This window comes from Equus asinus, chromosome 2, assembly GCF_041296235.1.
Source record: "Equus asinus isolate D_3611 breed Donkey chromosome 2, EquAss-T2T_v2, whole genome shotgun sequence".
Lineage (NCBI taxonomy): Eukaryota > Metazoa > Chordata > Mammalia > Perissodactyla > Equidae > Equus > Equus asinus.
The window spans coordinates 13,241,687-13,268,941 of NC_091791.1; the positions used below are offsets into that span (position 1 = coordinate 13,241,687).

Consider the following 27,255-nt stretch of genomic DNA (forward strand, 5'->3'; position numbering starts at 1 on the left):
TTTATTAAATTTTCATTTTTAAAAATTCTCCTTTCTTTTCAGATCTGCTCTGCCATTTTTTATAGCCTCTTCTTCCTTGCTCATATTCCCTAGTCTCTCTTATTGTGAAATATACATACATCCCATATGCTCTTCAGACAATGTGACTGACACCCCTCCCAGTGAGAGGAGGCGTCTATGTTCCCACCCTTTGAATCTGGGTAGGGGCTTGTCACTACTCCAACCATTAGAACATGGTGAAAGTGATGCTTTGTGACTTCTGAGGCTGGGTCACAAGAAGGATGTAGCTTCTGCTTAGCTCTCGATCTCTGGGATGCTCACCCTTGGAACTAGCCACCATGTTGTAAGGATGCCCAAGCCACATGGTAAAGCCACATGGAGAAGAACTGGGGACCCATCAACAACCAGCATCAACTGCCAGACATCTGAGTGGGTTAGTCTTCCAGCTCCCAGCCTTCAAGACTTGCAACTGAGGCCTCAAACAACGTGGAGCAGAAATAAGCCGTCCCTGCCTTACCCTCTTTGAATTCCGGACCCACAGAATCTGTGAGCAGAATAAATGGTTGTTTTATGTCACTATGTCTGTCAGCTGTGGTGACTGGAACATTCTCCAATGTATTTCTAGTGCCTAATTTAGGTCTGGTACATAAGTGGGTGCTTAAATATTTGTTAGGTTTATAAAACATTAGCCAACATATTATTTTTCTAGAATCTACAGCCTGCTCTTCAGAAAAGTCTCATGTCCCTCATTGGATGTCTTTGATCCCAGATTAGAAAAACGCTCACTCTCCTGTTTGCCAGTGAATGAAAGCCCACAGTTCGGAGAGGCCTCCTGCCCTACCCAGTTCCTCAGAAAGCTAAGGGGTGTGGCTTCCCTGGGATCCACCCTCAAAGCAAATAAGGCACTCGTCAAACAAATAGTCATATTGCCCTCGGCTGTCTGGCTGCCATTTTGTTTTCTTCATAAACCGGGTATTTCGAGGACAAAAGTGATGTGGGGAGAAAAAGACATTTCCAATCGGCACCTGCATCCTACAATCTAAAAACAAAGCCAGGAGAACTGGTTTTAGGAGTGAGTGATGCCACTGCTAAAAATAATGCTTGGATGTATAATGACATTAGCAGGTAACTGGCCTGGGACCTGCAGGGCCCCAGTATCCACTGACATCTTATGGAGCTGCCTGCGTCAGTTCCTCCTCACCCCACCCAACCCAGCCTTCATTTTGGGCGTGCTGGGCCTGCTAAATCCAAGGAAAAAGGCTGGCTGAAGACTGCGAAAGCCAGGATTTAGAGCTTTCATTAAAAAGTAATAGGGACTGTCTATTTCAAGAACAGAATGTCTAAGAGTGTTGCCAAGGAGCTGCTCTCCAGGACCTGCTTAAATGGTAAATAGGAACCTGTTGTAATTAGCATATTAATAGCGGTTTGATTTCTATCGCCATATGAAAGCATCTCTCCAGCCTCTTTACAATTCTATTTGCCTCGAGGTAATTACAGGACAAAGACAGAGCCCTGGAGTGCGAAGCTCGGAAGCTCGCTTTCCCCTGTCCTGCCTCTAACCAGCTGCAGCAAAGTGTCCTGATCCAGAAAATGGAGACATGGGGACTGAGCCCACCCCGAGCGCCCATTTTAGCCCTAACATTCTTTCCACAGTTTGACAAAAAGTGAAAAATTCCCCAAAAGTGAAAGGGGAGCATTCCAGACCCCAAAAGAACCCAAATCCCAGCAGAGGGGGCTTCACACAGACCTTCCGTGAACGAACCCCCAAAACAACTTTGGCAACTCGGAGAAGCATCACTGATTTCTAAAAAACTCTCCAAACTTGATATTTCTGGCACTAAGAATTGGGAAGTGAGAAGCAAACCCAGGCCCCCAAGGGCCCGGAGGCAGGCGATGAAAGAGGGAGGATGGCGCCCAGGCAGCGTTTGTCCCAGGTCTCACACTTACCGGAGAGCTGCACAGAACCCCACACTCACCTGGGGGCTGTGAGCCCCACGCAGGGCTCTCAATCACAGCCCAGGACTCACTGCTGGGCTGCAGTGAAAAGCTTGCTGCGTGGCTCCTGTTCTAATTGCATGGGAGGGTGGAAGGATGGGGAGCTGGCTTGGTTTGTACTCAAGAACTCTTTTCAGAGGGGCTGATGGGACGGCGGGCAGTGGCTGCCTAATTGCTGCAAGCCTACACTCCAATTAAACAACAAATAAAGGTGCTCAACAATCCAATAGACCAAGCTTAGTGGGGCCACTCCAGAAGCAAGTCCCAGTTCAGAGGAGGCTCTGTCCTCCCACTCAACTGCTGTCCCCTCTACAGCCTCAACCAGAAGCAGCTCACTCCACTGGAAGCAACCTGAGGAAGGACTTTTGTCCTCCACTCACATATGCCTGGCACACAGTGGGCAGCCTCCCTTATAACCAAGGCTGGCCCATGAGATAAGGATAAGCTGTTAGCTTCAGCTTCCAGAAAAGCTTCTTAAAGGTGGTTGACTCATTGAAAGGAAAACACATTTATCCTTTCCTTCTTCTCTTTTTTCCACTGCCTAGAACAAGAACGTGATGGCTGGAGCTGCATCAGCCATCTTGGACCATGAGATATCTGGTAGAGCAGAGATAGAAGGAGGCTGGGTCCCTGATGACAAAGAGCCAACCCACAGCCTACCTCGAGACTTCATTTATGTGAGGAAAAAACATGTTGCCCAAACCATCCAGCCAATGATCACGGGTTAAGATCTGTAGGATACTCTGCCTTACCACACAAACTTCCCTTGCTAAATTCTACCCCTCAGTCAAGGCCACCCCCTCTAGGAAGCTTTCCTGGATTATACCCTAGGGAGGTAATAATCACTCCTTTATTTGACCAACTGCAGTAATTTGTCTTCTAAGGTCATGGTTAAGAGTTCATTATCAGGAATCAGACAGACCAGGGTTCAAATCCAAGTTCTTCTACTTACTGGACATGCGACCTTAGGCAAATCATTTCCCCTCTTTGATCCTCAGTTTCATCAGCTGTCAGTTGTCATGGTAACATGACCATCTCCCAGAGGTTGCTGAGGCTTGGATGATAACCTAGGTAAAGCCCCTGGTGTCCCATCTGCACGCCATGAACCTGAACTTAACTTTTCCAGACTTTGGCCAATCGTGAGCCACTGTCATGATTTTTTTTACCGTCACCTTTACCATAATCTACCACCGGTAACAGTCAGCAGTCTCACAGTACTGACCTGACATTTTCCTTTAACTTGGGTTTTCATTGACCCTCCCTCCCACCTTTTTTCAACTTAGCATTTCTAAGCAATACTACTTGGGAAATTACTGCTGCTGTTACTGGGTTTTTTAATGACATACATTAAAATAAAAGCATAACCGCAGCTCATCTGTGTACCGCCAAGAATCATCTCACACACTCCGAGGTGTGCCGCCAGCCTTCTTGATGTAGTGCCGATGTACTTAGGAATGAAATGCACATGTATCTCCTCTTCCCTATCAACTAGGCTCCTTGAGGACGGGGCCCGGGTTGCCCTTATCTCTAGTTAGCCCAGCATCTGGGACATACGAGGAGCCAGTTGAATATCTGCCTAATGAGTGGACGAACATTCTCTCACAGCCATATCAGAGACCTGGACAGAGAGCACAGCCAAATTCCATTCCAGCACATTCCGAGGGCCGTCCAAATTCTTCTACTGCGCTGGGTGCATGTTCTATCAAAAAATTACACACAAAAAGTGGGCTGTCAGCAGAGGAGGCTGCAATTGTTTCCACAAACATTTCCATGAACCTTAAATGGCTTTTGCTGTAACGGGATTTGATCCATTTCATGGCGCCCTGGCAAGACCTGTGCTGGCCCGGGAAACGTGGCAGGAACTTCACAGAAAAGGGGCTCTTCTCTAAGCCGGACAAAGAAAACCTTCTGAAGGAGTTTTGCACCACCTCGACAGCTGAAAACACTCTTGCAAAATCTTTCCATCAGGGAGCGCAGTCCTTACGCAAACCAAGAGGTGGTGACATTCTGAAAACACCCGATCCCAAATGAAATGTGAGCTGTGACAGGGATGCAGCAGGACCCAGCTTCTGTGTTGGTGACACTTTTTGAACGATGGAAATGTTTTGATGGAAAATGGTGCACTTGGCCTGTTAAGAAGTAACCAAGTGAAATGGTTTTTGGCAAATATAAAATGTTTCGTTTGGCAAATTCATGCCAACCCAGACTGGGAGGTAACTCACTTCTCCCACCAGCTCACCGTTCCACAGCCAAATGGTGCGGTGAAAAAATGAGACAGGTGTCGGCAGCAGGCTCCTTGGGACCAGAGAGCTAAACACCCGCATACAGAAGGTGCTGGAGCTGGGGATCCCCATGAAAGAGGCGCTGCGGCTCACGGGCAGCTCATCTAGCAGGAACGGGCTTGACCGTCCAGCCCCATCTGCAGCGTGTCCTCACCCCAGTCTGGGATGAGCATGTGGTGGTCATAACTGTGACTAAGCCGGGAGAAGCAGCAGTGGGCAGTCGCAGGCCGGGCCTTGCCTGTAAATGCACGACTTAGGCAACTTTTGGGAGCCTGGTCTATAAAACGAGAATGAAAATACCACTTACCCGCAGGATTGTTGGGGGATTACATGAGCTCAGGGAGTGTGCAAAGAGCTTTGCAAGCTGCATGGCAGCCCACAGCCTCAACGGGGAGTGAAGACAGGCACACTCAGTGACAGCCAACAGCCTGTGGCCGGAACAACCCCACAGGCAGGTGGTGGTTTTAAGGAGCATAGGAATCCCTGGAACTCAGAGGAAAAGGAGGTGATGGCAGCTGCATCAGTCCCGGGCAGGAGAGCTGGCTTTCACCATTCAGGCCTAACTGGGAAAAAACTTGGTTGCTGGCTGATAACCCCAGAAAGGCTGTCGCTGGGACTGCAGACAGACAGAGCCAACACCCACTTCTGACGGCCATCGTGAGCCCCAGGGAGACATGCTCTACACCTGCAGGTGCCAGCCCCGAGGACAAGGCCCTCCCATACATGTCTTGGGTGATGCTCATAGAGACCCCAGAGGTATTATTTATTTACCCGCTGGTCCCTGAAGGTGAGACTTGCCTGAGGCCATCCAGCAAGTTAGTGGAAGAGCAAAGAACTTAACCCAGTCTGGCTTTAAAGACACTGGTTTCCTTCCAGAACCATTGGAAACATACTCTAATGTCGCATCACCTTGGCCCATCTCCCAAAGCCACACCGCTGCCTTCAGCTGCCATCTTCCCTTTTGTCTGCATCTTTGTAACATGGAAGACCAGGCTTGGCCCACTGCTAATCCAGCCCACCAGCTCCCTCCCTGCCTCCTTTCCACACGGACCACCACCACCCTCCTTCCTCTCTCTCTGCTTCCTAGCCACAAGCTGTTCTCTGAACACAGCAAATGGACCATGTTTAACTTCTCCGCCTAGAGCTCTTTCTCTCAAATTCTCTCTTCCGAGGGCAGGGGTCGGGGAGGGAGGGAGCGGAGGATGCTGGGAGATTGCTCAACTCTCATCTCTTGCCAACATCTCAAAAAATCGGTCTCCTGCTGGTGGCTGGGACCTCAAGAGCAGCTCTCCTGTAGTGGCTGAGGGAGTGTGCAGAGCAGCCGAGTCATCTGGTCACCTCCCCCCCCCCCCCCCAGCCTCCTATTCATACCTCTCAAGCGAGCTATCTCCTTTTTTGGACACTGTCACTGTCTCGGCTGGCTGCGGATGCTCAGTCATTGTATCTCTTTACCAGGGCGGAGAAGCAAAGCAACACACGTGGTTGGCCTGCCGCCCGGTGCTATAACTTGTGATGTCTAATTCCCCTCCAGGGCACTTTCCGATGGCCTGTCTAGCCAAGCTCTCAGCCAGTTTTGCTGAAATGGGAAGCTGGCCAGCTGTGCCCAGCCGTTGTTCCACAGCCAATTCCAGAGAGGCGCATGGCATCTTCCTGCCTGAGTAACCCCATCTTCTACAGCCCGGGGCAGGCACTGGCCTGGTGCTGCCCAGCACGTTGGCCTGTCAGAATGCATTCTGCTTACATGTTCCTCGAAGTCAGCAGGGCAGGTGCTGATCCGCCCGGTCTTCAGGGACGAGGGACAGAGTTCAGGCACACCTGCTTCCCGGGGCGGGGGGTGGTGGAGGGCTTTTACTCCTTTTCATTTCTAATGTACTGACTTATCTATTGCTTGCTTACTTCCCAAAAGGATCCACAGCATTTTCCAATAAAAGCATGTACTCAATTGTTCAATGAAAGACAAAGAATAGGAAATAAGCAGCAAAGAGGGAGGGGAGAATAAAACAAGCTCCCTCCAGGACGTCTGACGAAGGAGAGCTAAACTTTTGGCATAAAACTTGGCTGTGGGCTTCCCAGCGGTCTGAACAAAGAGCGATGTGGGTGGGTGGTTAGTGGCGGGGCTCAGGACTGCTCGTCAAACACACACACAACAAGCACCCCTGGAGTCCAGGCACTGAGACATGTGCTGGGACACAGGGAACTGAGATCAGCCCCTGACCTTGAGGGGCAGACACAGCGTCAGGTGGGTGAGAGAGGAGCTCACTCCTGGGGTGTCACTCTGAGGTGTGGAGAAGGGGAGGGTGGACACTGGAACAGAACGGGACAAGGGACAGTGCCACCTGGCATTGCCTGGCCGTCCCCGTGGGTACAGCTGAGGCTGCCCTCTCTGCTTGCCAAGCTGTCCTCATCTCCTAGGGAAGGTTCAGGATCCTAGGAGAGAGCCATTCCCTAATTCCGAGGCTGCTGTTGAGCAGGGCAGCCACCCTATTTGCCTGGCAAGTAATGACTTAGCTCCAAGGCAAGATGTGAGGAGGCCAGGAACCAAGAACGGGTCCCTTCATGCCACAGGCCCAGAACTGCTCCTACCCCACACCCCACGCATGAGATGCCACCGCTGGGGCCTTCCAGGCTCCTCAGCTAAGGCAGCTCCTGGGCCCACAGTGTTTGGCCACTAAGCCAGCAGGATCGGGTCCCTCCCTGCTTCCTGCCATCCTCAGCCTTCAGTCTTCCCTGTCCACTCCTCTGTGGAGCCTCAGTTTCCCTACCCGCAAAGTGAGCGAGCGAGGCTAGCACAATACTGAGGTCTTCCAGCTCCGACAGTCCAGGAAGAATCTCAACTTGTTAGTAGGAAAACTGGACTAGAACTCAGATCTCCAGCTCCTGGCACTGCCACTTGGTCAGCACTCAAAGACTCACCAAATAAAGGAATGAAGGAGCCACCAGGACAGATGTTAAGTTTGGTGGCTGCCGGGAGGGGCTGAGCGTTACTCTCTGCTGCAAACCAAGGTGGCGGAGATCAGAGCTGCCCCTGAGCAGACTCTCCACTCCCTACAAGGCCTGATGACCCACACTGCCCACTCAGCAGGAGGCAGGAGTGGCAGCAGCTTGTCCATCCCCCTGCCCACTTGCTGCCCGCTGGACCCTCGGGGTTGGGCTTTCGTACTTCGGCCCCAAGCCAGTCCCTTCTCTCTGAGCCTCAGCTGTGTCATCACAAAATGGAGGTGAGGGTTTCTGTACAACTCGCCAGTGCAGTAAGAACAAGGAGGGCCTCTGTCCCCACTGCACAGGTGAGTAAACTGACGCTTTGGGAGGGGATATATGGGAACTCTCATTTCTTCCTGCTCATTTTCCCCACAAGCCTAGAACTGCTCTAAAAATAAAGTCTTTTCATTGAAAACAAAAGAAAACCAAAACTGAGGCTTAGAGAGGTAGAGTTGAGTGGCTTAAGGCATGTGGCTGGGAACGAGGGGCCGTGTGGAACAGGAACATCCAGCCCCTGGCCTGGGACACTCTCCACCACCCTCCACTGCCTTCCCCTGGAGTTTTGTCTCCAGGTCAGAGTCGCTTCCCCTGAGATCTACTGAGGTGGGAGAGAGAGAAGACAGCCAGCAGCCTGCCTTCAGGGTTCTTCGTGTGATAATGGGGAAGCACACACACACACACACACACACACACACACACACACACGCACGCACATAATACAACAATGGGTCACAAATGCTAGGCTGAGGAGGACAATCTGTGTCCCATCAACAACAGGGAATCCCTGCGGACTGTTCCGGAAGGCCGGAGGGAGACAAGGCAGACAAACCTGGTCTCCCTCAGATGAGCCAGAGGCCGGCTGTACCTCAGCCCTCAGGACTGAGCAGTCAACCAAAATGAAACAGTTCCCAGAAATCTTAACCACGTCTTGATTCTGAGGTGGGGCGAATGAATCCAACAGACAGCACAGCAAATCAGTCCAGTCTCTGCAAGACTGCCCTCCTTCCAGTCCTGGGAGGAAGATTCTAGCCAACACCCCTATTCAAGCCTGAGAGGAGGCTGGCCAGCTCCGTCCTCCAAGGCACTGTTGTTGGGAGAAAACAAGAGAGAACAGCTCATTCTATCCGGCTTTCTGGTGAACTGGTTTCTCCAGTGGCCTCTGCCAGGGCCTGGGGGTCAGGTGAGCAGGGAGGACCCCTACTCCCTGTGAGGTCTTCCCAGCAGGGCCCAGGAGCCAGCCAGCCCTCTGATGGCATTCTGACGGTCAGCCAGGTGGCATGTCAGCTGGTGGAGGTGCCCCAGCCTTACAGCCCAGCCCACGTGTCTCAGAAACCTCAGGCCACTCCCGGAGCAGAGCAGCCAGAGCTGTCAGGCTCCACGGACAGGCCCAAGGCTTGATTACAACGCCCACATGTGGGAAGCCAGCTCCAACAGGAGTGTTCGCCTCCCATAGACCCAGCTCCATCGGGCTTTTTCCTTTCTGTCCCAGGAAATGATAAATGTGACCCAGGAGGTCACGGTCAGGAAACAACTGAGCAAATGTGGAGGTGTGATGATGGGGCTGCCAGGCTGGGGGTGAGCTACATGGGATCCAGGGAAGAGCTGCCCACGGCTGTGCAGGTGTGCTCCAGAAGACCTCTCTTCAGGTCCCTCCAGGTGATGCCCTCTCGTCATTCACTCCCCTGCTTCCCTCCGTCACTGATTCCCTGGCTGGCTCATTGGTTTTGTGGATACCTTCTCAGCTCCCACAGAGGCGCAGGCACTGGAGGAGGGGCCAGGCGTACAAAGGTGGTGAGGGCATCACACACCTTCTAGGACAACAGACATCTGGAGGCTAGTTCTGTTCCCCGTGGGGTGGGGGTGAGGGTGTTATTTTGGGCAGGGGTCCATTGACACTGGAGGCAGGACCTGGCCAGGTGGAGAGGAGGACAGCAGCTTCAGTGTGACCAAAGGACTAGAAGCAGGAAGAACCTACTTACTGAGCTTGCCTGGATGCTCAGCACTGGGCAGCGGCTTCCAAACATTTAAACCTCCCAGTCTGAAAGCGGGTGATGTGATCCCCATAGCTACAGGCAGAGGACTGGCGCTCGGACAGGCCCTGAGGCTAACTCTGCTTCTTAGAGTGTGTGACCTTGGGCAAGGGGCCTCACTGCTACAAACCCCGATTGCCTTATTTGCCAAATGAGCCTAAAAAGAGCACCTCCCTCTTAGGGCTATGGGGTGGATGTAAAGAGGTAATGCAAAGTGCTGGCTGCGGTGTCTGGCACCTAGTAAAAACCTGATCAAACATACCAGTATCATTATCATTTTTGTTCTGTATCTACAACTCAGAGAAGTTAAGCTAAATGCCCAGAGTCACACAGTTCCTAGTAGCAGGGCAAGGAATTGACGCTGTGACTTGAAGGGCCACGCTGTTAACCGCCAAGCTGGTAGAGGTTTACCCCAGGGCATGAGAAGCCTGAAGGCGTCCAGGGTGGTGAGTTATGGGGAGAGGCCCTCTCTGGGTAGCTTCATATAGCAAGTCAGAGACCAAGTTTAGTCGGGCAGAGATCAGGCCGGGTCAGAGGCCCTGCCCGTGGGTTAGGTGGTTTGGACTCTGTCCCATGGGCAGTGGATGGGCCAGTCACACCTGCTAGGACTTTTAACTTTGATGTCTTCAGAAAAGTTAAGAAGCTTCTGAGTGCTACAAACAGCAAACAGAAAGGCCAGATTGGATGGGCAGGAAGGAAAAAGAAACCAGCCAGAAACAGGATCAATAAAGAGGCTACTGCACCAGTCCAAGCAGGGTGATAAGTGTCAAGGCAGTAGGATGGAGAAGAGGGAGCAGATCCACTAATTGCGGACAGGAGGTTTCTACCTGGTGAGGCTGATAAAGCCACTGCAGGAAATGGGATTCTGGGAGCGTGCAAGCTGGGGGTGGGTGGAAAGTCAACACAGCAGCAGGCAAGCTCAGCTGAGAATGATTCCTTTGGGGTTAAAGCCAAATGGGGACAGGGTGGCAAAAGCCCCAAGAGAATGAGTCTCAGGGCTGGCTGGCCAGAGGAGGCAGCCAAGGGACCATTAGGGGTAGGGAGCTCCTTCTGCACATCATACCCACATTCTGACCCCCGAGTCAGCTCGAGTCTGCAAGCCCCACCTGCCACATGCCTCAGATTATCTCTCGGCCGGGCTCCGGGCACAGCATAGGCAAAGAGATGGCCAGTGTGACATTAATGCCCATCTGCCACCTCCCAAAATGCCCTGCAGCCAGGAGGGAGAGAGGACAGGCAGCAGGGGAGCAAGAAACTACCCCCAAAAAGAGGCGGGAAGAGACAGGCAGGCAGTGGGAAAAGCTGCCAGCTTGGAGACCTCACAGGTGATGTGAAAGGCATCCTGTGACCAGCATCACAGAGAGAAACCTGCCCGCAGCCTGGTGCTGCAGGTGAGAGAAGCTCCAGCCGCCCCTGCCTCCTGCCTGAGCCACGGTGTAGCATCCTCAGAAGTAGAGGCCATTTATGGTACATTCCAGGTCCTGAGCTGGGTACCTGAGAAACACTGTGTCATTTCTCCCTGGCACACAGTAGGTAAATGATAAATATCTGGAGAAAAAGTGAAGGAATCTCATATCGCCTGGGAGGCCAAGCCTGCTCTGTCCACGGCCTCTCTTCGCTCTCTTGTCACCCTGAGGACAGCTAGAGGGGCTATCAGAGATGAACATGCAGTGGCTCCCTACTACCTGCAGGATAAAGACCTAACCTTTCAGGCTGATGGCATGGATGGTGTCATGGCCAACACAGTGGAAATCCACAGCCAGCACGGCCTTGACTCAGGCCCAGGTTTGAATCCAGGCTCTGCTTCTTCCAGAGATCTGTAACCTGGAGCAATTTACTAATTTCTCTGAACCTTTGCATCTCCCTCCATAAAACAGGGGTTAGAGAAATGGCATCTGGCTCATAGGGTTCTGTAACAATCCAACGAGCATGTGTTTGTAAAGCAAGTAGCCCAATGCCTGGCGACAGAAGTGCCCAGGAAATGCTTGCTGGTTGGAGGATGCTGATGATGCTGAACCTGCTGCTGACCCCAAAAATCCTTTCTTTCTCCCACCTACTCAACTGGAACCTTCCCATCCCACATGGATGTCTCTGCCCTCTTCCCACCCCACCTCTGGGCACTTAGGACTGAGGATGGACATTTGACAGCTGCCCACTTTCACATGGCTGTTACCCAGTGTCACGTGTGTGTTTTCTGCCCTCTCTCCCAACTAGGAACAGCTCCCTAAGGGATGGAGCTGGTCTCCCATACCCCCTTGGGACCCTCTGCAGGGCCTTGCCCAGAGTGAAAGCTGAACAGGGCTTCGTGGATGGGACTGGCTCTGTGTGTCTGACATGGTGGAGGCCCCTCCTGCCTGGAGGCAGAGGGATGGATGAGATGCCCTTTAAGGGGGCAAGGGGGTACCATCCAGAACTCGAAATCTGCTGGCAGTTAGTAAACAGAGATGTGAGGGATGGGAGTGGGGCTAAGAGAAAAGGCTTATATTCACGTTACATAAAGGAAATAAATGTGGCCCAGCCTATGTTGCCAAGAGCCACTCCTGAAAGCAGCTCCCCACCACCTGGCAGCTCCCCGGAGCCCTGGCACAGAGTAAGGGCTTAACAGATGAATGAATGAATGAATGAACAGATAAACTTAAAACCAGCAGGACCTGGCAACCACCTGGGGGAATCAAGAAACAAAGCTCTGAGCCGACGGGGACTGTTGACAAAGTGACGGTGCAGAGGAAAGTGACAATGAGGCAGCTGCCCGTGAGCATTCACTGTGGGCCAGGCCCTGCACAGACCCTCCCCCACTCATTCCTTCATTTCATCCTTGTGACCCTCCTGTTCTCATTTTGCAGAGACTGAGACTGAGGATTAGACAGGTTAAATGAGTTGCCCAAAGTCATCGTCAGGAAGGAACAGAGCCTAGCTCAAACCCAGGTCCATCTAATACCAGAATTCATGCTCATCACTGTGGTCTCCATCCCAGACTGGCTGAGCTGGGTTAGCACCTCAAGAGCTTTGTCCCAGGGGACCTGCCTGAGGCATAAGCACAGTGCCTACAGTTGCCGGGCACTCCCAGGGTTGCTGACATCTAAGCCTGATGATGGAGTCTTTTGGCAAAGCTATTCTCACACCTTGCTCTGCCCCAAGCTGGGCTCAGCCAAAGGCTTGGAGCAGCATCACCTCTGTGCCCATCTCTGCCCACCAGTCAAGCTCTAATAGCCAGAAGGGCCAGTGTGACTGTTGTGTTGGCAGCATGCACCCTTCCCTCGCCGCCCCTTGAGTCAATTGGGGACCCAGAAGGGGACAGAAAAGGAGGTCACTGTCCTGAGGGGGTATAACTGGATATCTCTGCCCTGAACCATTTCTGATAAAAGCAGCTACTTCAGAATTGACAAAGCAAAGACTGTTCTCCATACACACTTTCAGGGCCTTTTAAAAGAACTCACAGAGAAAAATAAGACACATCAGCAATCATTCCAGGATCTGGGAAGATTAAGACAAAAATATCTGAGCAAGGAAAGAAAATCAAGATTCAGAAAGGGCTGGTGCAGCGTAGACACCTGTGTTGGGTGCTGGGGAAGCAGTGCCCGGCAGACCCAGGCTCTACCTGTTGTCAAGCAGAGGACGGACGCCATTCCTCAGACTGCCACAGGGTGAGGACCAAACCCGACCAGGTGAGGTCACCAGGAGAGGCTTCCTGGAGGAAGCGACCTGCAAGGCAGGGGCCCGAGGTTGAGTCGATTACCAGGCAGAGTTAGGGAAGTGGGCCCAGCAAAGCCTGGAGAAGTGAGGAAATATGAAGGAAGGGCTGAGTCGGGACGGGCAGGAGGAGGTGAAGCTGGAGCAGTAAACAATGACAGGTCAGGCAGGGCCTGGTTAGCTTTGCTAAGACCTCTGGCTCCATCTTGACTGCAATGGAAAGCTCCTGAAGCCGGGGGTGGCATGATCAGATGGACATTTTACAAAGGGCCTCCTGCTGCTGCATGGAGCTTGGCTGGAAACAGATGAGCTCGGAGGGAGTCTAGAGCGACACAGGAGTTCAGGCAGCAGAGGGTGGTAGCCGGATGAGGGGAACGGTGGGGATGGGGACAGAGGGGTCCCCTCAAGACATATTATGGAGGCCAAGTTGCCTGGACTTGGAGAGGGATTGGCTCTGAGCGCTGGGCAGAGGGAAAGAGCAGGGGGTGGGGTGGCGGGGCAGAGGGCAAGGGGGCTCCCAGGCCTCTCACAGCCAGAGGGAGGATGGTGATTTTCACTAAGACCAGACACAGGGCTGGCTTTAGAAGGAAGGGTCAGAGCTCACCAGGAAGACAGGAAAATGGCTTCAGCCATTTGTCCAAAAGAAGAGTCACATGACCACATGGAAAATGGCCAGCAACTACTTGCAGAGTACTTCACAAAGCACTTTCCGCCAGTGACTCCTTTGGCCACTGGGTCATCCACTAAGGTAGGGATGACTGGATCCCCATTTTAAAGATGAGCAAATCGAGGTTAAGTGACTTTCCAAAGGCCACAAAATCAAGGGGGGGCACGAGAACTGAAGTCTTCCGCCTCCCAGTCCGGTGCGGATTCTGCAAGCACGTATTTCCATTTAAAATGACATCTGACTTCTGGGCAGGGTGGCAAACGACAGGTGGTGCAATCCGCTCTCTAGAAGCAGAACAAACGATGAAAGGGCCACAGACCGAAATGTTAACGGTGGTTAACTCATTGGCCATTTTTATTTTCCTCTTTTTAGATTATACTTTGAAAATTTCATCAATGAATGTATATTATTTTTATAAAGAAAGAAAGAACTAAAATATAATTTAAAAAGTAACTTTTCCCCCCAGTCTGTGGTGGCTTTATTGGGGGTCCTCCCTTTCCACTGTTTACTGCGAGTCAGGGATGGGGAAGAGGAGAAGGCGGGGTGCGGGGCTGACTGGAATATAAACATTAATGAGTAGCATCTGAGCATAAGTCTTTGACGGGGAGGAGGAACACTGATGTCCATTAATGGGGGGCAAGTGTCATTACAGGGAGAGAGTCAGCTGCCATTAACGGCTCAGAGACATATGTGATGTCAACCATGAGGGCTGGGAGGAGAACGAGGAGCAGAAGGAGGATGTGACCAAGGGCGTCTGTTCTAAAGATACTGTGGCGGTTTCTCATGCTGCAGGGTCCCATAAGTCTCCTGGTTCAGGGTACTCAAGCCCGTGTAAATGTCATCTGATTTCTCATCGGGGGCTATGGCTGCCTTCAGCACCTGGCTCTTCAGTCGACAGTAGAGCAGGATGAGGACAAAACCACACAAAAACAGGATAGCATCCAGGATACAGCAGAGCTGATGCTCTCCCAGGGCCGCTGCTTGTTCAACCAAAAGGAGTGAGAGCAAGACCACTGCTGGCATCCTCTCGGGCAAGTGGCTGAGGGGCCGTGAGCTCGGGATCAGACGCTGAGCTGGCACCACACAGCTGTGCTCGGTGAGTGGCTCCCTGACCAAGAAAAAGTAATTTTTAAAGACGATGCAAGGACAGCACAACCGTGAAACAGAAAAAACAAACAAAGAACAGCATTCAAAATGTTTCCTGATTTTGCATTTTCCTTTCTAACACTGGAAAGTGCCACGGCTAGAAGTCAACAGGAGCTCTTTAGGGGATAAATTTTTTGTTGTTCTTTGGTTGGTTTTTTTGTTGTTTTAATTTGAAAAGTTTACATTGGCCCCAAATATCCTCCACTCACATTTTTTCTTCTTACTCTCTCTTGGGTGCTTGCTCCAGGTACTCAGAACAAGGGGTGTTTAATGTACTGAGGCAGACACTGGGAGAGATGCCGCCAAGGTGTTGCTGAGCAGACGAAGCCCGGGAAATAAATTCCGTAGAGTCTGGGCAGAGACCATTAAAAGTGTTGTCCTAGCGTCTCTTTATGGGGCAGAACTCTGTCATGCTCAGGCTGCTGCGGGTCGGCTGGCCTCTTGTGCTGGTTTGAGGTCCCCGTTGCTGCATAAACCAGCTTGTTTTTCCCCTGTTTTCGGCGACAGGCCTTGAAACAGACAGAAAAGCCCTTCTCATGCCTGCGACGGCAGTGAATCAGGGCTGGCAAGCAGGGCAGAGGCGCTCACCAAACCTCGCTTGCTTTGTCCATCAGCCGCACATTTCAGGTTAATGGCGTCTGCAGACGCAAACGCGAGCTGGAAACAGAACATTCCAGAGGAAGCCACTGCACACGCTGTCAGGTTTAGCTAAATGAGTGTGGCCTTCAAAAAGACTGTGGGCTTTTCACCTCTGAGCCAGAGATCACAATGCCACAATGAAATACAAAGATGTTTGTCGGCTAAATGTAATGACAAAAACTAGGGAAAAAAAACCAGTACAATATATACACATGATAGAGATGAAGCCTTTAAAAATCAGGCTCAGGGGCTGACCCTGTGGCCATGTGGTTAAAGTTCCACATGCTCTGCTTTGGCGGCCTGGGTTCGTGGGTTTGAATCTCAGGCATGGACCTACTCTACTCATCAGCCATGCTGTGGAGACATACCATATACAAAATAGAGGAAGAATGGCACAGATCCTAGCTCAAGGCTAATCTTCCTCAAGAGAAAAAGAGAAGAAGAAGAAGATTGGCAACAGATGTTAGGTCAGGGGTAAATCCTCCTCACCAAAAGAAAAAAGAAAAAAAAAATCAGGTTCATGCTGGGCTCATGGGTAAGGGTTTAATTTCAAGATAGTTTAAAGGAAGAATCTGCCTAAAGGAAGCAAATAAGCCATAGGTGGGGATAGCTTGGGGGCCTAGACCAATGCTGGGTGGAGGGCAACAGGCTAGTTCCCCATCATCCATACGTCTTCTCACTCACCCAGAGAAGGGTAGCCCATGAGAGCAGGAATTTCCGTGTTTTGTCCGCTGGTGTCTCCCTAGTGCCTGACGCTCGTACATACGCATCAAATGGAAACACATAAATCATGTTTACGGAGAATTTCAATGACGTGGGAAAATATTTTTGAAATTATATTAAGTAAAAAGTTAAGAAACAAAACCCTAGGCATGTGCACAGGGGAAAAGCTTAGAAGGAATCACATGAAAGCTTTGAACTGTGGCTACAGCTGAGGGGTAAAACTATGGATGGCTTTTCGTTAAAATTTTCTCTATGTTTTCTAGCAAAATAATTTACCAATTATGATGATGATGACTTGAACAATAACAACAACAACGAAAAGAGGGGATGAAGAAGCACCATGCAACATGGTTTGGAAAGCAGTCAATCCTCCCGTAGACATTCCCATGGCCTGTGGGGAGCAGGCAGCCGGGGCCTGCAGGGTGAACCCTGAGTCAGGTTCAGGAGGGAGGGAAAGGGCCACCCCCAGACCTGGTGGGAACCAGCAACCTCTGGCCCTCGAACTTGACCTCCACAGACCATGTGAGAAGGTGGGTATTGGGGGTTGAACTGTGTCCCCCAAAACAGATCTGATGAAGTCCTAACCCCTAGTAGCTCAGAATGTGATCTTATTTGGAAATAGGGTTTGTACAGAGGTAACTGAGGTAAAATGAGGTCATTGGGGTGGACCCTGATCCAATATGATGGGTGTCCTTATGAAAACGGGGCATTTGGACACAGACACACACACGCTGGGAGAAGCCCACGTGAAGATGAAGAGAGAGACCGAAGGGAATGCTTCTACAAGCCAAGAAATGCTAAAGAGTGGAAGCAATCCACCGGAAGCCAGGAGAGAGGCATGGAATGGATGCTCCGTCACAGCCCTCAGAAGGAACCAACCCTGCCGACACCTTGATCTTGGACTTCCAGCCTCCAGAACTCTGAGATGACAAATTTCTGTTGTTCAGGCCACCCAGCCTGTGGCCCTTCGTTAAGGTAGCCCGAGGAGACTACGACAGTGGGGGAAAGGCTGCCTGGAAGTCAGGTCACAGGGAGACCTTGGCAAGCCACTTGTTCTCTGGGACTCAATTTACTTACCTAGAAAAGGGGAGACCTGGACTAGAGCAGAGGGTTTCAAACCTCGTTTTAACCCTGGAATAAAATCTCACACAGAAGCTCAAATACAAAATGTTAAAGAAACCCTGACCAGGTAGCCTGCTCTGGCTCTCTCGTGCTCCCTGCAGAGCTGCCTTTGAAAACCACAATTCTAGATTGTCTTATAAAGTCCCCATCAGTGCCCCATCCTAAGAAGCTCCAGACTCGAAACCCACTGCCTAGCATCACTGAGCAGCTCGCACGCACTCAAGCTTATGCCAGGCACCAGGGACCGGCCCCTTGCCTTCAAGTGGCTCCTGATGGTGGAGAGGTGAGACTAATGCCCAGAAAATAGTGGACAGACAAGCCAGGCCGCCCTCTCCCTCCTGAGAGCTACAGCTGCAAACAGGTCACCTGATGCTCTAAATCCGACACGTCTAAATTTATCTCACCCTCCAAGGACAAGCAGATGCTGTGCCTTATCGGATCATGGCAAGTGGCAGAACGACAGACGTGACGCGCCCTTATCACCCCAAGGACGGGAATGACGTCTGAAGAAAGACTTGGTTTCTCTGACAATGAAATCAAGAGCTTGCATGCCAGCCTGGGTCATGCAGGACCTCAGGTGGGGTGGGACTTAGCCCAGGAGCCCAAATTCCTTTCCAGATCCTGATCTGTGCCTGGCAATGTCAGGGGACCAGTGGTCCTTGAGGAGGGGTGAGCAGACAGGGAGGCTGTTTGCATCACAAACCTACCACATTTCCGGGGAGGACCCAAGGCACCCCATTCCACTCACTGAGCACTGACGGTGTGCAGGCAGGAGACCACTGGGGGATGGATTACGGAGCCACTGCTGGTCAGAGAGCAGAGCTGAGCAGCCTAGGAAGAGGCTGAAGACACCAGGGACAGGGTCCAGGGTCACACTGAGCTGACTCAGGCCTGGGCTTCCCTCCAAACCCCTGCCATCCATCCTGTTGGAGCCCACAGGCTCATCAGGGGACACAAAGTCAACAAGAAAGAGGAAAATGGTGTCGTTATCCCTACTGCCCCACTGTGGAAGCAGGTAGCGGATCCGACTGTATTCATTCAACTTTTAATTATACAAATAACACGCCAATTCATTCTCTTTTTAAAAAACCAGCTTGCAGACAAAGCTAATGTCCCCTCTGACCTGCATACCTTCCCCAGGGGTAACAATTGTTAGGACTCTGGGGTGAAACCTTCCAGAACATCCATATGTCCTTGCAAAGAAACCCATCAGGCCAGGGGTCTGGGTAGAATGCGACATCATGGGCTTCCTGAGGTGTGCTGTGGGGACAAGGGGAGGAAGGAGGGCTGAGGGCTGCAGGAATCAGGGTGGGCCTCTAGGAAGGGGAGGCTGAAGGCTCAAGGAAAGGTAGGATTCAGATGACCTCAAGTCAGGGGTCCCTGGTACATTGGACCCACGTGATGTGAACACCAACACAGCTAGCCTCATTCATCCTTTGCAGCCAATTCAGCTTCTATGGGAAACTGAAGCCCTCCCAAAGCATCCTCAACCTTTGCCCTCATACCACCAGCACCATGATGATGATGACAACGATGGAGTGTGCTTGGCACTCTGCTGGCCCTCCCAACAGTTCTACCAGGTTGAGATTAGTGTCTTCCTTTTATAGACAAGGAAACTGCAGCCCAGAGAAATTAAGAAACTTGCCTAACGTCACACAGCCGGGAGTAAGCAGAGCTACCCTTTGACATTAGTGCCAATGACTGAGGTCCTTCCATAAGACTGCACTGCTACTGGGCCAGTGGTACAGCTCTTGTGCCTGCAACAATGCCTAGCACATAGTAGGGACTCAACTAATATTGGTAGGCTGATTTCTTGTTTAAAGATCATGAGCAATGCTGAATGAAGAATCAAGTAGTTGGCTAATTCGAGGCAGTCTTCACATTATTACAGTTTGGGGTTTGTTCTTTAATGTTAAGATACTACATTTTCTTCTAGGAATCTGCCACAGCTTAGAGCTTCTGCTCCTGGAAAGAGTTAAGGCTTTGGCAAGAGGCTCTCCCATAAGGCATACGAGATCTCCCCTGGCCCGTCTGTCCGCGAGGGCATGGGGCAGCGCAGCAGCCACTCTGTGAACAGCCTCCTCATAAACGTCAGTCCCGCCAGGGATGGGGGGGGGGGGGGGCCTTGATTTATTATATAGCTTTTGGACAGTTCCTACAGAAATATTGCCAAACAGTGGAATAATCAAGTCTTTCACTCAAGCCCCCTCATACTATTTTTTTTAATGAAAGAATAAAGTACGCAATGAGCCTGAGCTAAATAAATAAAAATGCCACACTTTTGCCCAACAGAACTTTCTGCGTCACTGAGAAATATTTGCAGACCTCAACAATCTTTTATCTTCACAATGACGTTTCTGCCTTCCAAGTTTTGGGCATTCTGAGAACTTCTTTGACTTGGGCCCTCTAATTATCTTACATGAACAATTAGCTTATTAACTAATAATGTCATTATTTGATGTTTCGTCAAGCAGACTTAGAGAACCCCTTCCCCCTCTTGCGGTCTGTCTGCTCTCAGCCAAGACTGTCTAAAATAAGTTACTCATGTCTGGCGCTCACACTGGAAGTAGATATGTGTGGCAAGGAATCTCTGTCTTAATATTCATCACTGCCAATCACAGCTATGGTTTCCAGGCTAGGGAGGAGGGAGGGCAACATCCATTCAGCCATTCTATTCATCCACCCATCCACCCATCCATCCATCTACCCATCCATCCATCCATCCATCCATCCACCAATCCACCCCTCCATCCATTCATCCTTCCATCCAGCCATCCATCCATTCATCCATCCACTCACTGTGCCAGCAATGGAGACTCCAAGATGGAAAGGGCATGGTCTAGGCCCTCAGGGAGCTCACGCAAAGAGATGCCCCAGAGGTTTAGAGTGATGCCACTTCCTCCAGGGAAGTCCCTGATGCAAACTGTTTCTCTATCATGGAACTTTCTCAATTTGTTATCACCTCTTTATTTTCAGCAGTCTCCTGAACAAAGCTATGAGTAAGCTCTGGGGGAGCATGAATCAGGTCCATCTCCCCAGTGGGTGGTACATAACCAGTGCTCAATGAACGTGCGACCCATGCATATGAAATAAAATAGAGAGAGACAGACAGGAACATCTATCCTTTTGAGTACCTAATGAGTCTCTCTGCTTTGAGTCGTGGCTGGGGGCTGATGCCCAAAATGTTTGTGAGTCAATATGATGCTGGGGAGTAGAAAGCTGTAGCTCATGACCAGGGAGCTAGACTGTCCTGGGCAAGTCACTTCTCTTGGAGCCTGTTTACTCAGGTCTGAAATGGGTGGTTGGACAAGATGCTCTCCAGTTCCTTGAATTGTGGATTCGTGGAAACCCGACATCACTGTGAGAATTAGTCAAACTGCAGCCTTGGGGGAAACCGGCCTCGGCCAGGAGCCACCAAGTTGCCTTCCCCACTTAGTAGATGCGAGACTGTAGCCCTAGTCCTGTAATTGTGCTAAGCTTCCTCATGTATCTAGCAAGAAGTGGGGAAAGGGTGTTAAAGCAGATGCTTTCAAAGGTGCCTCCTAAGTCTAAACTTTTACGACTTTAAGTTTAAACCACTGGCTAAGATTACATTTGGGTATGGCAAGCACATGTCAAATTTTTTGAAAGAGCTCTAATTTCCAATTTCACCTCCTTTATTCACGCAGTATTTAATGAGCCTCTACTGTGTACTGTTCTAGTGGTGAACCAGACAAGACACAGTCACTATTATCACAGGACATCCAGTCCAGTGGGGAAGACAGAAAATACACACGCCAACAACTAAACAAAGGATGACTTCAGATGGAGTTACGGCCAAAGAAGGTTAATAAACAGCACTATGTGAAAGACGCAATTAGAGGGAGAGCATGGTTTCTTTCCTGAGACTGGCTGGGAAGGCTTCTCTATGGAGGAAGTATCTGAGCTGAGACTTAAAGGCCCCCTGGAAAAAATGTGGGGAAGAGCGTTCCAGGTAGAGGGAACAGCAGGTGCAAAGGCTCCAGGGCTGGAGACAAGCTTGGGGTATTCGAAGGACAAAAAAGTGACCAGTGCAGCTTGTGAATGGAGGAGGAGGGAGCTGATCTGAGACAAAGGTGAGGGTCGACTCACGTAGGGCAGAGTAGGAAGGGCATTGCCCTGGATAGGATGTGGGGGTCCATGGACTCGGATGGAGAAAAGTGTAGTCTCGCTTTTCACCAACCTCTAACTGAAAATGAGCACTTCCTGAAGCCACAAATGCGGAGAACAACCCACAGAAATGTTAGCAGAGGCTGGGACTCATCAATGACAGAGATCACAGAGCCATTCATATCACCGCTGTGGCAGATATCTGGAAATATCATGTATGCTCATTGCAAATTCAAAATTACAGTAACTATTAGACTAGCTGCCAGACCTTATTATTTAAAGTATTAACAAAGAAGCACATATATGTCGTATCTCATACATTTTTTTTAAAGATTTTATTTTTTCCTTTTTTTTTCCCCTAAAGCCCCCCAGTACATAGTTGTATATTATTAGTTGTGGGTCCTTCTAGTTGTGGCATGTGGGACGCCGCCTCAGCGTGGCTGGATGAGCAGTGCCATGTCCGCGCCCAGGATTCAAACCGATGAAAAACTGGGCCGCCTGCAGCGGAGCGCGTGAACTTAACCACTCAGCCACGGGGCCGGCCCTATCTCATACATTTTTTAAGTATGTAATAACTGTATCTGAAAAGAATTGGTTTCCTTTGTAACCCTAGGTATTTTATTTTATATGTGTAAAGCATTATTCTGAGAGGGCGTCCCTGGGCTTCACCTAATGGCCCAAGTGTTCGTGAGCCATGGTAAGGAGTTTGGGTTTTATTCCAGGCAGGATGGAGAACCATTGCAGTGGTTTCGCAGGGGATTCACAGGGCACAGTTTTCATTTTTCAAAGTCCCCTGGCTGCTGGGAGGAAATGGCCTGTGGTTGTACAGGGCAGTGCTGAGGGCAACAGAGGGCGAGGCTTCAACTGACTACTGTTCTGGGCAATCCAGAGGGGGCAGCGCCCCGGGGCCTGGTGGGCTCCATCCTTCCCACTGCACCCACCACGCTGCCCTCTGGGCCCAAAGGGACCCTGTCACCTTGGCCTGAAGCCTGCCCCGGGACATCTTCCCCAAGAGCTTCAGAAAGTGAGCTCATGTGTCCACAAGAAAAATAAATGCAGCATTCGCCACTGTTTGGTTTGTGTATTGGTCTAGAAAAGAAATGAGGTTTTTATTTTAGAAAGCCTTCCAGCAGGACCCCAGCAGCGGCCGGGCAAACACCGGGCGACGGACTGTAAACAGGCGGGAGGGCCCGAGCCCTGGGCTGTCGCCCGAGCGGCAGCCCCCTGGTTTATGGCGGCCTTCCTGTTTTCCCCGGGCCTCTCTTCACACTGCCCTCGCACACACAGAGTCTTTTCAATGCCCTCCAGGAGAACAGAAGAATTCATTTTCACACGCCAGCACGCACGTTTCTCACACCCTCCCAGGGGGGTGGGCCCTGCCAAGAGATCTGTTTACAGACACAGAGGGACAGATGGGGATGGGGCCCTTGGGGTGGGGTCCTTGGACAGAGAAAAGCTCGGAGGCGAATCCTATGCTCCTGAGTCTCCCAAACCGGAAGTGAAGAGGGTGAGGCCAGGCCAACTAGAAGGTGAGGGGCATCTGTGGTACTTCTGGGGCAACGCCTGGAAGCCTCATAGGGCGCAGGGCTAGAGTGAGGGGTACTGGGAGTCTGGGGGCATCACGCCTCAGCAGGGCTTGTTCACCTCAAAGGATCAGCTTCTGTGTATCAGAGAGGCAAGGCCTGGAGAGGAAGGATGCACAGTGTCTTTGAACCTAGAACCAGGTCAAGTAAGAAGGCATCCAGGAAGCACCCACGTAGCTGGTGTGAAGGGCAATAGCACTGTGACAGTTCTGGAGTGTCCAGCTGTACCAACCACTTCCCAGCTCGGCCAGCTGCCCCTTTCCCCAGCCTTTGGCAAGAGAGAACAGGCTTTTTTGGGGGAACGGGAATCCTTTTTTGTCTGCACCCATTGGCATTTCCAGGTTGAGTTTCTCCAGCATCTAGTCCCTGGGCTTAAGGGAGGCAGAAAAGAAAACCCAGGAGCATCCTGGTATGTCATTCCTCACATCCCGAGGGCCCCAACCAGTCTGCCTTCTCGCCACCTTTCAGAATCCTCCTAGGTTTGCCTTATAGTATACTGTTCAGAGCTTTTGACTGTCCTTCGTGGGAAGGATAGAGAACAATGCATCTACTCCATCCTGTCTGGAACCACAAGTCCTACATTTCATATTTTTATGTTTTATATTTTTAAGAAACACATGAATCAAATATAGCAAAATACTAAGATTTCCTTTATCTGGATGGCAGATATGTGAATGCTCTTCATATCCCTTGCAACACTCATCCATTTATTTGAAACACTGTATAAGCTTAGGGTTCACTTACACACACATCTTCATTCTCTCTTTCGCTCATTCATGCAACCAATGTCCGCTGTGAATCTCCAGGTACACAGTGGTGGATTTAAAAGATCCTCCCCAAAGAGCCTTTCAGACTTGAGGGGTAAACAGATGTCAAACAATAGCCGAGGAGGGGGCTCCAACAGAAGGGGACAGGATGCTCTGGAAGACCTCAGCTAGGAGCTAATTTAAATTCAGGGATCATAGGAGGCTTCTGTGAGTCAGTGGCCTTCGGCCCTGGCTGGGCCACACAGGGCATTCCTGGCACCACCACCTGCGGGCAGTTTACCCAAAGGCAGAGAAGCAATGGCTTCCCAAGAGCCCTCCCAGGGGGGCCTGGCCTCATGCAGTTACCCTGCCTCTCTGCACAGATCCCCCCTTCGGAGGGTCCTTTCCTCCGATTTCAAGCTCTCTCCTCCAAATCCACACCTCAGAAATCTCTCCTGGATCAGCCTTTGGCTCTGAGGATGAGTGGGAGCCATTCCCTGGGGTCTGCTGAGGAAAGGCGAGGCTCAGCATCCACCGAAAGGCATTCTGGTAGTCAGCAAACTTGATCACTCTGGTCGAAGAGGACACAGAACAGGGCTTGGCTCCCCAGGGTGTGCAAAGACTGTGGCAACCAAGGTCCCCACCCCATCCACACCCTTAGGCCCTATTCAAGCCTAAATTAGCATGAAGAACAAAATGCTCCCGGGGAGGTAATGGCCAGACTCCAGGGGGGGCTCTCCCTCCCCTCCCCTCTCTGAAGGCCACCTGTAAGTTATCAGTGGCAAAACCCTCCCCTACACTCTCCCAGCCCCAGGAGAAGAGGCTATCTTCTCTCCCATCCTGCCATGGGTACCCAAGACCCCAACACAGGAGGGGCCCAGTAGGGTGGGCGCTGTGGGGCATTCTAGGAAGAAAGCTGGAGTGCTGAGCGGAGTGGGTCCTGGACTCCTGAGGAGAGCTCCAGCGATGCCCTTTTCACACATGGTTTCATTTGATTGGGTTCACGATCACTGTGTCCAGCTGAGAAAACAGGCTCAGCACGACTACGTAACTTGTCAGGTGGCTGGTAGAGAGGGTGGGGTTTGACCCCAAGTCTGTCTGGACTCAGAGGCCCTGATCCCTTAGGTCAACTCCACTCTCAGCCCCGAGAACACCATGGGGATTCTGACCTGAGGTTTTAAGGATGGAAGGTGGGTCTGGAGGATATTTCTCCATCCTTTAGCACCCTACCTTCTTCACCTGCTCACATCTGCCTTTGTGGGTGCAGGTAGCTTCCTTTCATTTCATAAATGCAAATTAAGCAAGCTCCAACTCCACGCTGGGCATGTGGGGTGCACAGAACAAACAGTTGTTACCTGCTGTCACAGTGGAGCCAAAAAATCTGAAGGGTGGGCCCCAGGGCCAGAACTGAGCAGGCCTTGGATGCCATGTAAGTCCCAGTTGGCCAGGCAAACTGGTGGAGGCCAGGCCACATGGAGAAGCCATTCAGAAAAGCTAAATATCCATGAGTGGCCTCACCTTCCATGGCGGGCACAGGGCAGTTCATCCAAAGCTCCATGCAGGAGTCGCAAGAGCAGCTGGGCCTGCAGAACTCTGGGTACCAGAGCCATCCTACATCCAGCACTCCCTGTGTCCTCCAACAGTCAGGAGCAGGTAAGGAGCCTTCATGCAGTGGGGGGCAAGGGTAGGGGGGTGCCCTACCCCAGAGCACACGGGGGAGAAGGGCCAGGGCCCCCATCAGTATGACCATCTCATCACCCCCACCCCCTGGGGGCCCTTGCCAGGCACCCGGGTCTCCTCACCACAGCACATCCTGAGTGGGGCCAGGGATGGACCTCACTCGGCCTGTTTGGCTGTGCCGGCCCCTCTGGAGACAAGCCCCCTCAGCTGTTGGAGGCACCTGACCTTGTGAGTGCTGGATAAGGAGGACTGGGCTGTGCCACTGAGCAGGGTGGCTCCTCAGTGAGCATCAACATCCCTGGCAAGAGGAAAGGGAGCCTGGATGCTCACCCCACCCTCGGCTCCCAAAGCTGGGGCTGCTCCCGACAGGACCCACCGGCTGCAGGAAGGAAGGGTGGGAAGCTACGAGGGGGGGCTCAGTAGAAGGCCTGGCCCATTTCCATCACCCTCCCACAAGCTGTGTGACTTTGGGCCAGTTACAGAATCACTCTGTGCCTCGGGTTCCCACCTAAAAGGTGGAATAAAATAATAACACCTGCCTCAAAGGGTAATCGAGAGGTAATTCTGCCCACTACACACCAAATACTCAATAAATGTTGGTTGCATCATTATGTCAATTAGCAAAAATGTCAGCCTGGAGCTCCAACCTATTTGTATTTGACTCACCTTTTGGCAATTAACAGGCTCCTCGCTCCCCCCGCAGCCCGTCCCCACGCCCCCTGGAGGCTGGACGGCTTACCTATGGTCCTTCGGAGGTCTTCACACTGGCTAATGTGAGGGAACTTCAGGATTTCCTTCCACTTCTTGCTCTTCCCTTTGCGTTTTCCTCCGCCCCCTGCAGAGATGGGGGAAAAACATGTTGGGCTGATGCTGGTCTTGTCCAAGGCTCCAGAGCTGCATCCCATCCCAGTGAGCCTGTCTACCAGTTTCAGGGGCTGGGAGACAGCTAGAGCTGGGGGGCTCAAGGTCAAGCCCGTGACACACTCCAAACCCCACCAGGCACACACACTCCCCCTGGCCAGCATCAGGCCTGCGTGCTCCTCTTACATGCTTGGGCCTGGGCTCCCCACCAGCAGCAGCGGCTAGCCCCTCCAGTCATCCATGCCTGCGCCCACACCAGAAGCCCTGTTCTTCCTTGGTATCTCCCACCGCTGTTCAGCCCCACAGGGCCCCAGTATCCGGCCCCAGACTAGACCATAACCTTCCAACGGCAGGGGCCAGGCCTGTTGGACTTAATAATCCCTTCAGACTTTGGAAATCCTTGTGGAATAGACCCACAGTGAGGGCACTGTGGCTCCCTCACTGCCTCAGTTTGTCCTCTTGTCCCCTGTGGAGAGTCCCCTTCCCCAACTGGAGGCCAGATGTTGGGGACGAGGACTTCAGTTTCCACTTGTCTTGGGTACTCCCTTCTTCTCCCTCCTCACAAACCCCAGGGGTCAGAGGACGCATTTCTCAAGGCTGGAAGGACTCCTGAAGGGCCCTGTCGCACCTCACATCCTCTGCAGGGTGCACACATGATGGACACACTCACACTAGGGTCGCACACAGTGGACACACACACAACAGACACACAATGGACACACATTTAATGAACACACACAATGAATATGAACACATAATGAATATGCACATGTAATGAAGACAAATATGCAATGAACACACAGAGCTGAGTAAGGTGCACACACAGGGCGTTCCCATCAACACCACCACTCCTTATCTGTGTGACAGTGGACAGACGTCAGAACGTGCAGGTGTGCGAACAGCAAGGCCCGCTGACTCTGGCCTAGGTGTCCCTGAGCCCAGCAACGTGTGGGCCTTAGACCTTGGACCAGGATGCACCTCTGT

At 51.5% G+C, this 27,255-nt stretch overlaps 2 protein-coding genes across 10 annotated transcripts in view; both read right to left on the minus strand.

Annotated features, from left to right (window-relative positions):
• Window positions 1–27,255, minus strand: part of GRK5 (G protein-coupled receptor kinase 5) — a 219,470-nt gene that overhangs the window by 93,394 nt on the left and 98,821 nt on the right. For 8 of the 9 annotated variants that reach the window (XM_014849237.3, XM_044749935.2, XM_070482324.1 and 5 more), the window contains one exon: window positions 26,150–26,245. In XM_014849237.3, the coding sequence (XP_014704723.1) occupies window positions 26,150–26,245 (96 nt within the window). Of the gene's footprint in view, window positions 1–26,149; window positions 26,246–27,255 lie in introns of those variants that run through there. The other variant, XM_044749947.2, reaches the window with a different exon arrangement.
• On the minus strand, window positions 14,274–15,131 carry LOC106836365 (high affinity immunoglobulin epsilon receptor subunit gamma-like). The gene is made up of 2 exons (XM_070482338.1): window positions 14,999–15,131; window positions 14,274–14,751 (listed from the first exon to the last, which is right to left on the minus strand). Coding segments are annotated over exons 1-2 (351 nt in total). The 5' UTR covers window positions 15,001–15,131; the 3' UTR covers window positions 14,274–14,402.